The 16,421-nt window shown below is 35.4% G+C and overlaps 2 protein-coding genes across 29 annotated transcripts in view; one reads left to right on the forward strand and one right to left on the reverse strand.

Moving 5' to 3' along the window:
• Positions 1–16,041, forward strand: part of FANCL (FA complementation group L) — an 84,012-nt gene extending 67,971 nt beyond the window's left edge. For all 17 annotated transcript variants that reach the window (XR_012422358.1, XR_012422359.1, XM_005575814.5 and 14 more), the window contains 7 exons: positions 9,390–9,540; positions 11,746–11,829; positions 12,279–12,324; positions 12,408–12,489; positions 13,705–13,821; positions 15,136–15,207; positions 15,504–16,041. Coding sequence is in view for 15 of the 17 variants with exons in the window: in XM_005575814.5 (XP_005575871.2) it covers positions 9,390–9,540; positions 11,746–11,829; positions 12,279–12,324; positions 12,408–12,489; positions 13,705–13,821; positions 15,136–15,207; positions 15,504–15,539 (588 nt within the window). In the remaining 2 variants the exon portion in view is untranslated. The remainder of the gene's footprint in view (positions 1–9,389; positions 9,541–11,745; positions 11,830–12,278; positions 12,325–12,407; positions 12,490–13,704; positions 13,822–15,135; positions 15,208–15,503) is intronic.
• The window catches only part of VRK2 (VRK serine/threonine kinase 2), a 112,974-nt gene continuing 110,243 nt past the window's right edge, over positions 13,691–16,421 (reverse strand). For all 12 annotated transcript variants that reach the window (XR_012422357.1, XM_045369266.3, XM_074011717.1 and 9 more), the window contains one exon: positions 13,691–15,946. Coding sequence is in view for 7 of the 12 variants with exons in the window: in XM_045369266.3 (XP_045225201.2) it covers positions 15,608–15,946 (339 nt within the window). In the remaining 5 variants the exon portion in view is untranslated. The remainder of the gene's footprint in view (positions 15,947–16,421) is intronic.

Below are 16,421 nucleotides of genomic sequence, written 5' to 3' on the forward strand. Positions count from 1 at the left end.
TTGTCTCGTCCTAGTAAATCCCCATTATGTTGATTGTTTTCCACCTAAGTTTAGTTATACCTATTCCAGATATTATAAACAGAGGCATACAGTATGTACTCTTTCCTACATAGGCTTATTTTACCCATCAAATTTCTGAAATTTATCCATGTTGTGACATGGGTCAATAGTTCATTCCTTTTTATTCCTGAGTAGTAGTCCATTGCATGAATATACTGAGGTTTGTTTATCCTTTCGCCTGTTTGACAAACATCTGGACTGTTACCAGTTTTTGGTGCTTATGAATGTAGCTGCTATGAGCATTCTGGTAATGGTATTTTTATGGATATATCTTTTCACTTTTTTTGGAGTGGAATTGCCAGGTTATAAGGTAGGAATATATTTAATTCTTAAAGAAATTGCCAAATCTTTTCAAAACAGTTGTGCCATTTACCTGCCCACTGACAGTATATGAGAGTTCAGTTGCTTTGCATCCTTATTAACATTTACTATTTTAATGTTATCTCATTAATATTAGTACTCTCACTTTTTTTTCTGAAAAGTTTCAATATCATTTTTGATTACTTTGCACATTACAAATGGGCAAAAAAAAAAAAACCCTTTAAACAATGGCACAGTAGCTCTGGTGAGATGTGAGACTGCTTATGTTAAAAAATGAGAAGATGGCTATTTTTATTGTATTTTATTTTTAAATTATACTTTAAGTTCTGGGATACATGTGGGGAATGTGCACGTTTGTTACATAGGTATACACGTGCCATGGTGGTTTGCTGCATCCATCAACCCGTCATCTACATTAGGTATTTCTCCTAATACTATCCCTCCCCTAGTCCCCCACGCCCCGACAGGCCCCGGTGTGTGATGTTTCCCTCCCTGTGTCCATGTGTTCTCATTGTTCAACTTATGAGTAAGAACATGCAGTGTTTGGTTTTCTGTTCCTGTGTGTGTTTGCTGAGAATGATGGTTTCTAGCTTCATCCGTGTCCCTGCAAAGGACTTGAACTCATCCTTTTTTATGGCTGCATAGTATTCCGTGGGGTATATGTGCCACATTTTCTTTTCCAGTCTATCACTGATGGGCATTTGGGTTGTTTTCAAGTCTTTGCTATTGTGAATAGTGCTGGAATGAACATGTATGTGCATGTCTTTATAGTAACATCATTTATAATCCTTTGGGTACATACCCTATGATGAGATCGCTGGATCAAACGGTATTTCTGGTTGTAGATCCTTGAGGAATAGCCACACTGTCTTCCACAATGGTTGAACTAATTTACACTTCCACCAACAGTGTAAAAGCGTTCCTGTTTCTCCACATCCTCATCCTCTTCAGCATCTGTTGTTTCCTGACTTTTTAATAATCACCATTCTAACTGGCATGTGATGGTATCTCATTGTGGTTTTGATTTGCATTTTTCCAATGACCAGTGATGATGAGCTTTTTTACATATGTTTGTTGGACACTTTTGAGAAGTGTCTGTTCATATCCTTCACCCACTTTTAGATGGAGTTGTTTTTTTCTTATAAATTTGTTTAAGTTGCTTGTAGATTCTGGATATTAGCCCTTTGTCAGATGGATAGATTGCAGAAATATTCTCCTATTATGTAGATTACCTGTTCACTCTAATAGTTTCTTTTGCTGTGCAGAAGCTGTTTAATTAGATCCCATTTGTCAATTTTTGTTGCCATTGCTTTTGGTGTTTTAGTCATAAAGTCTTTGCCCATGCCAATGTATTGCCTAGGTTTTCTTCTAGGATTTTTATGATTTTAGGTCTTACGTTTAAGTCTTCAATCCAGCTTGAGTTAATTTTTGCATAAGGTGTAAAGAAGGGGTCCAGTTTCAGTTTTCTGCATATGGCTAGCCAGTTTTGCCAACACCGTTTAATAAACAGCAATTCTTTCTCCATTGCTTGGTTTTGTCAGGTTTGTCAGAGATCAGATGGTTGTAAATGTGTGGCATTACTTCTGAGGCCTCTGTTCTGTTCCATTGGTCTATATATCTGTTTTGGTACCAGTACCATGCTGTTTTGGTTACTGTAGCCTTGTAGTATAGTTTGAAGTCAGGTAGCATGATGCCTCCAGCTTTGTTCTTTTTGCTTAGGATTGTCTTGGCTATATGGGCTCTTTATTGGTTCCATATGAAATGTAAAGTAGATTTTTTCTAATTCTGTGAAGAAAGCCAGTGGTAGATTGATAGGGATACCATTGAATCTATAAATTACTTTGGGCAGTGTGGCCATTTTCACAATATTGATTCTTCCTATCCATGAGTATGGAATGTTTTTCCATTTGTTTGTATCCTCTCTTATTTCCTTGAACAGTGGTTTGTAGTTCGCCTTGAAGAGGCCCTTCACATGCCTTGTAAGTTGTATTCCTAGGTATTTTATTCTCTATGTAGAAATTGTGAATGGGAGTTCACTCATGATTTGGCTCTCTGTTAATGTGTATAAGAATGCTTGTGATTTTTGCACACTGATTTTGTATCCTAAGACCTCGCTGAAGTTGCTTATCAGCTTAAGGAGATTTTGGGCTGAGACGATGGTGTTTTCTAAATATACAGTCATGTCATCTGCAGAGACAATTTGACTTCCTCTCTTCTTATTTGAATACCTTTTATTTATTTCTTTTGCCTGATGGCCTTGGCTAGAACTTCCAATACTGTGTTGAATAGGAGTGGTGCGAGAGAGCATGCTTGTCTTGTGCTGGTTTTCAAAGGGAATGCTTCCAGCTTTTGCCCATTCAGTATGATATTGGCTGTGGGTTTGTCATAAATAGCTGTTACTACTTTGAGATATGTTCCATTAATACCTAATTTATTGAGAGTTTTTAGCATGAAGGGTTGTTGAATTTTATCGAAGGCCTTTCTGCATCTATTGAGATAATCATGTGGTTTTTGTCTTTGGTTCTGTTTATGTGATGGGTTACATTTATTGATGTGCTTATGTTGAACCAGCCTTGAATCCCAGGGATGAAGCCAGCTTGATCATGGTAGATAAGCTTTTTGATGTGCTGCTAGATTAGGTTTGCCAGTATTTTATTGAGGTCTTTCGCATTGTTGATGTTCAGGGATGTTGGCTTGAAATTTTCTTTTTTTGTTGTTCCTCTGCCAGGTTTTGGTGTCAGGGTGATGCAGGCCTCATAAAATGAGTAAGGGAGGAGTCCTTTGTCTGTTTGAAATAGTTTCAGAAGGAAAGGTACCAGCTCCTCTTTGTACCTCTGGTAGAATTTGACTAGGAATCTCTCTGGTCCTGGGCTTTTTTGGTTGGTAGGCTATTAAATACTGCCTCAATTTCAGAACTTGTTATCGATCAATTCAGGGATTTGACTTCTTCCTGATTCAGTCTTGGGAGGGTGTACGTGTCCAGGAATTTTTCCATTTCTTCTAGATTTTCTAGTTTATTTGTGTAGAGGTGTTTATAGTATTCTGTGATGGAGGTTTGTATTTCTCTGGGATCAGTGGTGGTATCCCCTTTATCATTTTTTTTAATTGTATCTATTTGATTCTTCTCTCTTCTTTATTAGTCTGGCTAGCGGTCTATTTTGTTAATCTTTTCAAAAAACCAGCTCCTGGATTCATTGATTTTTTTGAAGGGCTTTTTGTGTCTCAATCTCCTTCGGTTCTGCTCTGATCTTAGTTATTTCTTGTCTTTTGGTAGCTTTTGAATTTGTTTGTTCTTGCTTCTCTGGTTCTTTTAATTGTGATGTTAGGGTGTCAATTTTAGATCTTTTCTGCTTTCTCCTGTGGACATTTTGTTATAAATTTCTCTCTAAACACTGCTTTGGCTGTGTCCCAGAGACTCTGGTACATTGTGTCTTTGTTCTCATTGGTTTCGAAGAACTTACTTATTTCTGCCTTAATTTTGTTATTTACCCAGTAGTCATTCAGGAAAAGGTTGTTCAGTTTCTATGTAGTTGTGCGGTTTTGAGTGAGTTTCTTAATCCTGAGTTCTAATTTGATTACACTGTGGTCTGAGAGACTGTTATGATTTCCATTCTTTTGCATTTGCTGAAGAGTGTTTTACTTCCAATTTTGTGGGCAGTTTTAAAATAAGTGCGATTTGGTGCTGAGAAGAATGTATGTTTTGTTGATTCGGGTGGAGAGTTGTGTAGATGTCTATTAGATCTGCTTGGTCCAGAGTTGAGTTCAAGTCCTGAATATCCTTTTTACTTTTTTGTCTCGTTGATCTGTCTAATATTGACAGTGGGGGTGTTAAAGTCTCCCACTATTATTGTGTGTGAGTCTAAGTCTCTTTGTAGGTCTCTAAGAACTTTATGAATCTGGGTGCTCCTGTATTGAGTGCATATACATTTAGGATAGTTAGCTCTTCTTGTTGCGTTGATCACTTTACCATTATGTAATGCCCTTCTTAGTCTCTTTTGATCTTTGTTGGTTTAAAGTGTGTTTTATCAGATACTAGTATTGCAAACCCTGCTTTTTTTTTTTTCTTTTTATTTGCTTGGTAAATATTCCTCCATCCCTTTGAGTCTGTGTGTGTCTTTGCACGTGAGATGGATCTCCTGAATACAGCACAGCAGTGGGTCTTCACTGTTTATCCATTTTGCCAGTCTGTGTCTTTTAATTGGGGTATTTAGCTGGTTTACATTTAAGGTTAATATTGTTACGTGTGAATTTGATCCTGTCATTATAATGCTAGCTCGTTATTTTGTCCGTTAATTGATGCAGTATCTTCATAGTGTCGATGATCTTTATATTTTTGTATGTTTTTGCAGTGGCTGGTACTGGTTTTTCCTTTCCATATTTAGCGCATCCTTCAGGAGCTCTTGTAAGGCAGGCCTGGTGGTGACAAAATCTCTCAGGATTTGCTTGTTTGTAAAGGATTTTATTTCTCCTTCGCTCATGAAGCTTAGTTTGGCTGGATATGAAATTCTGGGTTGAAAATTCTCTTCTTTAAGAATGTTGAATATTGGCCCCCACTCTCTTCTGACTTGTAGGGTTTCTGCAGAGAGATCAGCTATTAGTCTGATGGGCTTCCCTTTTGTGGGTAACCCAACCTTTCTCTCTGGCTGCCCTTAACATTTTTTCCTTCATTTCAACCTTGATGAATCTGACCATTATGTGTCTTGTGGTTGCTCTTCTCGAGGAGTATCTTTGTGGTGTTCTCTGTATTTCCTGAATTGGAATGTTGGCTTGCCTTGCTAGGTTGGGGAAGCTTTCCTGGATAACATCCTGAAGAGTGTTTTCCAACTTGGTTCCACTCTCCCCATCACTTTCAGGCACACCAATCAAATATAGGTTTGGTCTTTTCATATAGTCCCATATTTCTTGGAGGGTTTGTTCATTTCCTTTTATTCTTTTTTCTCTAATCTTGTCTTCACACTTTACTTCATTAAGTTGATCTTCAGTCTCTGATATCCTTTCTTCTGCTTGATTGATTTGGCAGTTGATACTTGTGTATGCTTCACAAAGTTCTCGTGCTGTGTTTTTCAGCTCCGTCAGGTCATTTATGTTCTTCTCTAACCTGGTTATTTTAGTTAGCAATTCCACTAACCTTTTTTCAAGGCTATTTGAGGCTATTAAATACTGCCTCAATTTCAGAACTTGTTATCAGTCTATTTGTTCAAGGTTCTTAGCTTCCTTGCTTTGGGTTAGAACATGCTCCTTTAGCTCAGAGGAGTTTGTTATTACCCACCTTCTGAAGCCTACTTCTGTCAATTCGTCAAATTCATTCTCTGTTCAGTTTTGTTCCCTTGCTGGCAAGGAGTTGTGATCCGTTGGAGGAGAAGAGGCATTCTGGTTTTTGGAATTTTCAGCCTTTTTGCGCGGTTTTTCCTCATCTTCGTGGATTTATCTACCTTTGGTCTTTCATGTTGGTTACCTTCATATGGGGTTTTGGTGTGGATGTTCTTTTTGTTGTTGTTGATGCTGTTGCTTTCTGTTTGTTAGTTTTCTTTCTAATGGACCCCTCTGCTGCAGGTCTGCTGGAGTTTGCTGGAGGTTCACTCCAGACCCCATTTGCCTGGGTATCACCAGCGGAGACTGCAGGACAGCAAAGATTGTTGCTTGTTCCTTCCTCTGGAAGCTTCGTCCCAGAGGGGCACCCTCCAGATGCCAGCTGAAGCTCTCCTGTATGAGGTGTCTTTTGACCCCTGCTTGAGGAGGCAGTCTGTCCCTTAGCAGAGCTCGAGTGCTGTGCTGGGAGATCTGCTGTTCTTTTCAGAGCCAGCAGGCAGAAACATTTAAGTCTGCTGAAGCTGTGCCCACAGCCACCCCTTTCCTCAGGTGCTCTGTCCCAGGGAGATGGGAGTTTTATGTATAAGCCCCTGACTTGGCTGCTGCCGTTCTTTCAGAGGTGCCCTGCCCAGAGAGGAGGAATCTGGTGAGGCAGTCTGGCTATAGAGGCTTTGCTGAGCTGCAGTGAGCTCTGCCCAGCTCAAACTTCCTGGTGGTATTGTTTACACTGTGAGGGGTCAACCACGTACTCAAGCCTCAGTAATGGTGGATGCCCCTTCCCCCACCAAGCTTGAGTGTCCCAGGTCTACTTCAGACTGCTGTGCTGGCAGCAAGAATTTCAAGCCAGTGGAATTTAGCTTGCTGGGCTTCGTGGGATGGGATCTGCTGAGATAGACCACTTGGCACCCTGGCATCAGCCCCCTTTCTAGGGGAGTGAACGGTTTTGTCTTGCTGGTATTCCGGGCGCCACTGGGGTATAAAAAAACTCCTGTAGCTAGCTCAATGTCTGCCCAAACAACCACCCAGTTTTGTGTTTGAAACCCAGGGCCCTGGTAGCGTTGGCACTGGAGGGAATCTCCTTGTCTGTGGGTTGTGAAGACAGTGGGAAAAGCATATCTGGGCTAGAGTGCACCATTCCTCATGGCACAGTCCCTCATGGCTTCCTTTGGCTAGGGGAGGGAGCTCCCCAACCCCTTGTGCTTCCCGGGTGAGGCGACGCCCCACCCTGCTTCGGCTTGCCCTCTGTGGGCTGCACCCACTGTCTAACCAGTCCCAGTGAGATGAGCTGGGTACCTTGGTTGGAAATGCAGAAGTCACCTGCCTTCTGCCTTGATCTCGCTGGGAGCTGCAGGTCAGGGCTGCTCCTATTTGGCCATCTTGCCAGCCACCGAGAATGTCGGCTATTTTTATTTTTAAAAAATATTTTTTAGAGAACTCATCTCCCTGCAAGATACTTACTGAATTTTGATTTTAATTTTGGCCATATTATTCCTTGGTATTTGTGGTGCTGTATATAAAGTATTTAATTCCATTGATAATATTTAGAAATAATGTATTTTTTTTCAACTTGGGGAAAAAATTCAAAATAAGGCTTTTTAGTGATTTAATGGACAAAATAAGCAGTTTGAGAAAAAACTATTAGTTAATCACATAGCTTACTGATATAATAGTTTTGATGTCTATCCCTTAAGTTCATTGAAATCGCTAAGAGAAGTGTTTCTTTGTCAAACTTGTTACATTTTTGGTCTTTCTTTTCCCCATCTGGAATGTAAAAATACTGTTTAATGTATATACCTCAAATGGCTAGCTAGTAAAATCATATAATGACTTTTAGGGTTTAAAATTCACTTTTTCTGTAATTACCAAGTAACTTCTAGTTCCAGGGATGTTTTGTTTTTGGCTGTTTTCTTAATTAAAAATGTATCTTTTTCTGTTCAAAATGCAATTAAGATTTTATTTGCAGTTGTGCATAAGAGAAATGGATAATGCCATTGGAAATAAATAAAGGATGCCACTGTGAAAATATTTTGTAACCTTTTTTTGGCAAGGGAGTTAACGTTTTCTTGGGTGTACAAAGGAATAGGTAGTTATGGATTTTAAGTACATATGTAGAAACAGATGGAGAGAGAGAGGAGAGACAGAGATACACTATTGTACTGATTTTAAAACTAGCTTCTTGGGAATTCAATTTTCTGATTTCTGGATTCTGTCATCTTAACTTTTAGATAAGTAAAGCATACTAGAAGAGAGCAGACATTATACCGTCAATATCCTCAAAGGTTATCAGGTATTAGGCTCTAATTCCTACTTCGCACCACTATTTTTTTTTTTTTTTTTGAGACGGGGTCTAGCTCTGTCACCAGGCTGGAGTGCAGTGGCGCGATCTTGGCTCACTGCAACCTCTGCCTCCCGGGTTCAGGTGATTCTCCTGCTTCAGTCTCCCAAGTAGCTGGGACTATAGGCGTGCACCACCACGCCCAGCTAATTTTTGTAGTTTTAGTAGAAACAAGGTTTCACCTTATTGAGAAGGATGGTCTAAGACTATCTCTTGACCTTGTGATCTGCCCGCCTCAGCCTCCCAGAGTGCTGGGATTACAGGCGTGAGCCACCGCACCTGGCCCACTTTTTTTTAGTATGTGTAGAAGGTTAGGACAGTTGAATCCAGCTCAGTGAAACTGAGCCATGAATTCATCCAAGTGTAAACCTTGACTGAAATGACAAAATGAGATGGGTTTTCCTTAAGTATTAGGTATAAAATACATGTTTAAGGAAGTGGCTAGTTTCTTTTCATCTTAGGGTGTGTCATATTCTTAAATTATTGGTGTGGCCTGTTATTTCAGATTGAAAACATTTGTAGTATGTGACTTTACATTTTGCTTACTTGAAACAATAACTAAACCCTGAATTCTTATTAAACTATTTTGATTGATTTTATATCAAAAGTATTTAGTAAGCAGTTGTATCTTTTAAACATACCACATTGTTTTATGGGAAACTCATTTGTTTAAAAATTGTTTTTAAAGTCAGTTTTGACATTACTTAAAATGTAGTGAAACTATATTTAAGCTAATTCCTATAGAGAGGATTAAAATATGAAATGCTGAATTTAGAGATTGGCTAAAAGTTAAATGTGTAAAAACATCGTTTGTACCTTCTGTTTTAATTCTTTACAATTGTGTAACACCTTTTCATATTCTTTGCCTGATTAGGTCTCCAACGTTTTTAATAATATTTAAAGATAATCTCACTAAATTACAAATAGCACTGCATTTAACTTGATTGCTGCAGCAAACATGAAATTAAGATTTTCATACTAAAATTGTATAGACACTTTGTACAGGTCCAATGTTAGCTATATCGTGTACATTAATATTTATTAAAGTTGTGTGTACATACATCTTGTTGTACTTATTACTATTCCATACATGTAATATATCAAGCTTTATAATAAAAATATTATGATTTTTTAAAAAGCCATTCTTTCTCAGGTGTATAGTGTACTGTCAATAAAAAATAATCCTGTTAACACTATAGGAAGAGATGTGAAGCAGGGAGAGTTGACTCCTGTTTACTGGAGTCTACTTTGTAGCTAAAATGAAGCAAAGCTTAAAATTTCTAAATTGAGTGTATTTTAAGTAAAATATTATCTGCTGTTGGTAGAGTGCCATATAACTTATTCAACTTTCATTTTTTTACAGAGCTCCTTAATAAGCATTTATAGTCAGTTTTTGGCAGCAATAGAATCACTAAAGGCATTCTGGGATGTTATGGATGAAATCGATGAGAAGACCTGGGTACTTGAGCCAGAAAAACCTCCACGGAGTGCAACAGCACGTAGAATTGCATTAGGTAGGGACAAAGAGGAATAAGGGCTTGTTTTTAGGTGTTTATTTTGTATTACTTATGAAAATAAATCTAACAATGACAGTTGGACCCAGACTTCTTTATATGAAGTCAACTATTAAAATTTTCTGGTATGAACTTTTTTTTTTTTTTGGCTGCACGTTTAAATAGAAATATTTTAGGTGAAAAGAAGTACTGAGGTGTTTCATTATAAAAGGTGATGATCCAATGGAGGTAACATTCAGGAGTAGTGTTTAATTAGCTGTTAATTAGCACAGAAATCGTGGAACAGGTAATTCAAAATTTACATTACTTAGAACAAGAAAAAAAGTGTTAGAATAATGAAGTCTTCATTTGTGAAACTTAGAATCTTCTAAGATTAATGTGCTCAGATCTGGGAATATTTTCTGTTAGAAATACAGAGGAAGATAAAAGAACTTGCAGTAGACCATGCCACTGGAAAGAATTTGTAGTTTTATGTATTTTCTTCCCTACAAATATATGAAATTTATGAGTGAGATATGGTATAATCATACATACCTGTGCAGTGTTATCATATTCTCTTGACTATAAAATGGTTATGTATTTTCTTTATAAGCAAGCAAAACATAAAGTCACTTTTAGAGTTCAGCCTCTCAAGATTTTAGATAAACTATGTTTAAGCTCACATGAAATACCATAGCTAGTTTTAAGATACCCATTTCTTTCTTTTTTGATAAATAGATACGTTGTTCAAGGGTATTTTGAAATTCTGATGTGAATCACATCCAAGTTAGTGAGCAATTTTTATATTTTATACCTAGGTATAATATAGATTATCTGGGGGGAGAATGTGACATGCATGGTATTATGAGAAGAAAGTATACTTGTACAGCAATTCTACAAATAGTATTGTTACTTTCCTGGTTTCAAAAAGTCTAACCATATTTAATTTGGAATAATTAACCAAATTATGCTATATTTGTGAACAAGTAGATGGTAAGAATGAAAATATTTTCTTCAAAGAAATGTAGTTATTCATTTTTTTCGTGGCCCCATTAAAATAATTATCAGGTTATGATTAAATATATTTCTCATTCAGCATAAATCGCCTGATTTTTAATTCATTCCCTATTTACCTGTTAGCTTCTTTTTTCTCAAACTCCAGGCAAGACTTGCCTTCTTAAGACCCAGTTTTGAACAGTGAATGGAAAAATTAGTTAATATGCCCATATTAAATGAAAATACTGTCTGGAGCCATTACTAGATGACATTGTTGAGGGCTAATAAGAGATTTATGTTCATAGTAAATAATGTGTTACCAAATGAGATTATAACTTTTTGTATTTTTATTTTTCTCATTGAATGGCTAGTCATTTTTTTCCATTAATGACCTCTTTTTGCCAGATGTGCGATAATTGCATTTATGTTGATGTCAGCCTCAGTGAAAGGCTTATTTTACTGTATAGAATTTATCAAGACATTTTTTACCATGAAAATGAAATCCAAATTGATCTTAAGCAATTACACTATGTACCTTCAAAAAATAGAAGTAAAATTTCTGAAACTTATGCTGTAGTCCAGTACAGTTAAAATTTATAAAAGAATCTAGTGCCAGTTTTCTTAGGTCTTATGAAATTAGGTTACTTATTGTTTTGGTTATTAATGAACAGTTGCCAATGTGAGTGAAATATTTTGTTAAATTATAAGGGAGAGTTTCACATGCAGCAAAATAATTCAGAAAATGCTTTTATAAATTTTTATAAAACTTGAATCTTTAATGTTTGTTTTTACCATTTACTGTATTGCTGGTCTTTTTACATTTGGCCATAGTTCTATGAAATGTAAACTTTTTCAAGAAAGCCATGAAAAATAATTTAGGTAATTATTTCTTAAACATGTGACTTGTGATAGTTTTGATATTAAAGACTTTTATCACTCCACAGAACATTTTTATTTAAACTTAAATACAGTTGACCAGAATTGCAATCTCATTAAATATATCAATTTGTTGATTGGCTGAAATTTAAGATCCCTTTAATGATAATCATGTCAACATTACTTCTTTTGGTTAAATTATAATATTTACCATTACAAAAAACTACAAAACATTTGGTTAATCTTTCCGTGGGTATACAGTGAAATAGGTAGCCAGACCAACACCTTTATTTTGTATTGGCTTGTTTGATGAGCTGTTCTACTTCTAAAAGATTTAATCTTGTTTCATTCCAGGGAATAATGTTTCCATAAATATAGAGGTAGACCCCAGGCATCCTACTATGCTTCCTGAGTGCTTCTTTCTTGGAGCTGACCATGGTATGACATCTGAGACTTAAACGTTTTTTAATAGAGTCATAAAATCCTTGCCTACCATTGTTAAATTATTAAATTAAATTATTATTAAATTGTTAAATTATTAGACAATATTAGTATATTAATGTTTTTATTAATGTTTTATTAATGTTTTATTTTATTTTATTTATGTTTTATTTTTTTTATTAGTTTTTATTTTTTTTATTTTTTGTCTGAGACAGAGTTTTGCTCTTGTTGCCCAGTATGTAGTGTAACGGCTTGGCTCACCGCAACAATGATAGTTATTTTAAATGAAAATGTCTCAGCGTTGTGAACTGTATAATTTTTTTAACATAATACATATAATTTTGATTTTTTAATCAAGTAGTTAAGAAACATTCTGTATCAAATGTGGCTTTACAAACCAAGAGTAGAGCATGCAATTATTAAACCTTTTTTTTTTTTATCTGAAGTGGTAAAACCCCTGGGAATTAAGCTGAGCAGGAACATACATTTGTGGTAGGTACCTTGGCAATATAATTTTTACTTTTTGGTGATTTTACAAAGTTCATAGCATAATTTTTTTTTCCCCATGCTTTCAGGGATCCAGAAAATAGTGTGCTACAAAACTTGAAAGATGTTTTAGAAATTGATTTTCCAGCTCGTGCTATCCTGGAAAAATCTGTAAGTTTTATCAGTGCTTTGATATTCCAGACAGTATTGTATAATGAAGTTTAAATGCTTCTCTTAGTGAAAAATGATACTGAAGAAGGAGGGAATTGGAAAAATATTATAACGCAGACTTCTGAACTGCATCAAAAAACTTGTTTACCTTTGATTGGTTGTTAAGTACAATTGTCTCTTGGAACAGGGGGATTGATTTCCGGGCTGCCCCAAAATCCAGACGTTGAAGTTCCACAGTTACCCTGTGGGACCCATATATAGAAAAAAGTAGGCCCTCTGTATACACAGATTTCAGATAAACACAGGTTCTGCATCCTGTCAGTACTGTAGCTTTGATCGGCATTTGGTTGAAAAAAAAATCTGTGTATAAGTAGACCTGTGCAGTTCAAACCCATGTTATTCAAGGGTCAACTGTACACTTTTTTTATGGTCTTCAGTAGTGAAGTCATTAATGACAGTCATTTATTAAAAATAAGGGGAAAGGTCCAAAGTAGCTAATGAGATGTTTGGCTTTTCTACACAGTCTGTTTATGGATGGCTGAAGTACTGATTAGCTTGATATAAGTGTTTGTGAAGCAGTATAGTTTCTCAAAATTGAATAGATACCACTATATTGCAAAAATAATAAACTTAGAATTGATTTTTGACAAGGCTGCTAAGGTTGTAGACTACTAAATGGTGGTGAGTTTCTTTTTCCTTTAGTTACAGAATTGTGCTGTTTACTAATTACTAGCTAATGTCAATTCCTATCTTTAAATACTATCAGGGACATTATATCAGTGTATGATATGGGAAAATTACTAATGCCCAAACATCTTGCCAGCCAAAAATGGATTCTCTTTTTTAGCCTAGCTGTATATATGTGAGTGAAAAAGGAAACATTCTACAGTAGCTTTGCTAGGTGTTAAATAGTAATGTAATTATATTTCCTATAATACAGCAATATAGTCACTTTTATAAAAAGTGTATTTATACAACATTCTTCCTGATCTTACCTTGTGTTTTAAACACATAGGTGACTTCATATTCTAAAATAGGAGAATTGTAATGTTCCCAACATAAAAGGTAAATGTTGAGGTGATGAGTATCTTAAATTATCCTGATTTGATAATTAAACATTGTATACATGTATCAAAATATCACACATACCCTCCCAAATATGTACAACGAATAAGTGAGACACATATGCTTTTTATAAATATTTTTCTTTTGAAGGATTTTACTATGGATTGTGGAATTTGTTATGCTTATCAACTTGACGGTGCCATTCCTGATCAAGTGTGTGATAATTCCCAGTGTGGACAACCTTTCCATCAAATATGCTTATATGAGGTAAAAAATAAAAACATTGTCAAGACTTTCTTCAGATAACACAACATAACAGAATCTAAAATCTGTTTAGTCAATAGTGACCCTCTCTTTTGCCATTAACTCCTTTTACCAGTTTATTCCAGATGCTTATGTGCTTCATTTCTTCATCACAGTTACTAATGAGTGGAGAAATGTCCTGAAGTATCCAAGAAGGGAGAAAATCTATCCAGAATATATTCATGGACTAGCTTATTAACACACAACAAATTAAATTGATGGTACATTGGAATCTTTCTATAAATACCTTGTTACCACAGTGTAAACGTCATAGATTTACCCAAGGTGGAGGTGGTTGAAAGTGGCAGCAATAAAGTGAAAATGAAATTAGCACTATGTAGTACCTATTACTTTTCAGGCTACATTTAAGAATAGAATATATCCAATAATACTACTTTTCATGTTGAGAAGAATGCCTTTTGTGATCTGAATATCTCACAGCACTCAGACAATGCCACTTTATTTACTATATGTGAAGTCTACTTTCATTCCTGTCTTTAGTCATTTGCTTCACTTTAGGGCCTAGTTGATAGATGATAAACTGTGTGCAGCTATATACAGAACACCGTGCAATTGTATGTTGCCTTCAGTTTCAGCCTTCCTTTATATCATATCTTTACTTTTGTGATTAGAGGTAGCAGCTGGTGCCATCTGTACTTTGCCAATGGAGAACTTAGGCAGAGACATCTATTTACCTTATATAAAATCATAAAATATCAGGTCAAATTACAGAAATACTCTAAGGGAACACATGCTTTCTTTTGTAATTATGAATATTCATTTAATTTTAAAAAATTCACTGGTTCATGCTTGTAATCAATGGGTTGAAAATTAACCTACTGTTAGTGATTAAGACCAGAACTAAGAAGGAAATTTTCAAGAGCCTATAGTATCTTTTAACAGCAGGAGTTGTTAATTTGTGATTAATGGGTTTAGGGAAGGTCTATGAACACCAGGAAGTTGTATGCATTATTTTTATGTATGTCTATTCTGGGGATAAAGAAAATGCATAATTCTCATCAAATTCTTAAAGGAGCCCATAATCTGGTTATAAACCAGTGGTTTAGACTTTCAATTCCATGTTGATTTCCCTTGTTGTTCAACATATCAATAGTCTGCTATTGGCTCAGGAAATATACCCCTTACTCCTGCAAAACAAAAAAGCAAAGTCTTCTGGAATAAAAATATAATGCACTTTAAAACAAAGGGAGTGACATTTGGAGTATCTGTAATTTGTAATCATGCTGACGCTTCTCCTTTATCTTTTAAAATTTGCAGTGGCTGAGAGGACTACTAACTAGTAGACAGAGTTTTAACATCATATTTGGTGAATGTCCATATTGTAGTAAGGTAAGCAAATTGTTAATCACATCTCATAAAATGTCCTAGCTTTCAATAATATTTTCTAGAATACAGATCTATATAGCATATCAGCTTATCTAAAACTTTTGAAACTCATTATTCTTTATTTTTATTTTTCAAATTCTCTGATCAAAAACATTACACTCCTTTTCTAGATTTCCTAGGTGATCTGAAACTTCAGAAAAGTGTTTTCCAAACTGTGCTATGACACTATTTCTAGAATAAAGCAATTTTATTTTTTAGAGTGTCCATAAACTTTCTTAAAATGTGTTCTCTTTTTAAAGCCAATTACCTTAAAAATGTCTGGGAGGAAACACTGAAATAAGAATATAACATTTTGATGAAGAGCTGGAAACTTAAAAAATTATCAAAAGGAATTTTGATATCTTCAGAGAAAATATAAAGCAAGCAATACTAACATCAAAAGGACAGGTATGATGATGCCATAATAATAAATATCTGTGTTTGTCTCTTCACTAAGAGTAAACTGGGAAATTGTAGGCCAAAGTCCAGTTGAACTTTCTGTGATCCCCGTGCTGACTGTAGAAGTGTATTTATACCAAGATGGAGATCTTGACTTCTTGAATATATCTGGACTGGTAAAATCTTGATGAGGTTCATAAAATGAGTTTGGGAATTGTCTATAGTTGAATTTTTGTGGGAAACTGTTTGCTTCATTCAAAAGTTCTTGAGACTCTTGATATTTCTCTCTTATCCTTGTGCTTTCCTATGGCAAAAATACATGTATAGTTTGTTAGATGTGAGTTATCCAAGTATTTATTTTGTGTAATGTATAAGAATGCTAAATAAAATGTTATACAATATCAAGTTTTTGCGTGTTATTTTTACTGAGAAGTAATTTTTAGGTAAAGATCTTAGATTTTAAGATTTATACTTTTTGAGAGTTTATAAACATCCAGCAAGCAAATCTGGATATAATTTGAGTGGTTCTTTTAAACCACATAAGTGAGACATCTCTTAAATAATTTATAATCTAAAAATAGGATAGAATATGAAAAATGAATTTCCTTGGCAAAACCAAAAAATTGGGCTTAATCTTAAAGGTGTAAGGTGTAAGATAGCCATAATTAGAAATATTTTGGTCATTAATGTGATTCTTAACCTTTTGATTCCATGGCAACTGAGAAGTGATGTCTGCTGTACAGTGAGTAAAGGATGAGGCTGTACATAGCCAAAGAAAA

The sequence above is a fragment of the Macaca fascicularis genome, chromosome 13 (assembly GCF_037993035.2).
Source record: "Macaca fascicularis isolate 582-1 chromosome 13, T2T-MFA8v1.1".
Taxonomy (NCBI): Eukaryota; Metazoa; Chordata; class Mammalia; order Primates; family Cercopithecidae; genus Macaca; species Macaca fascicularis.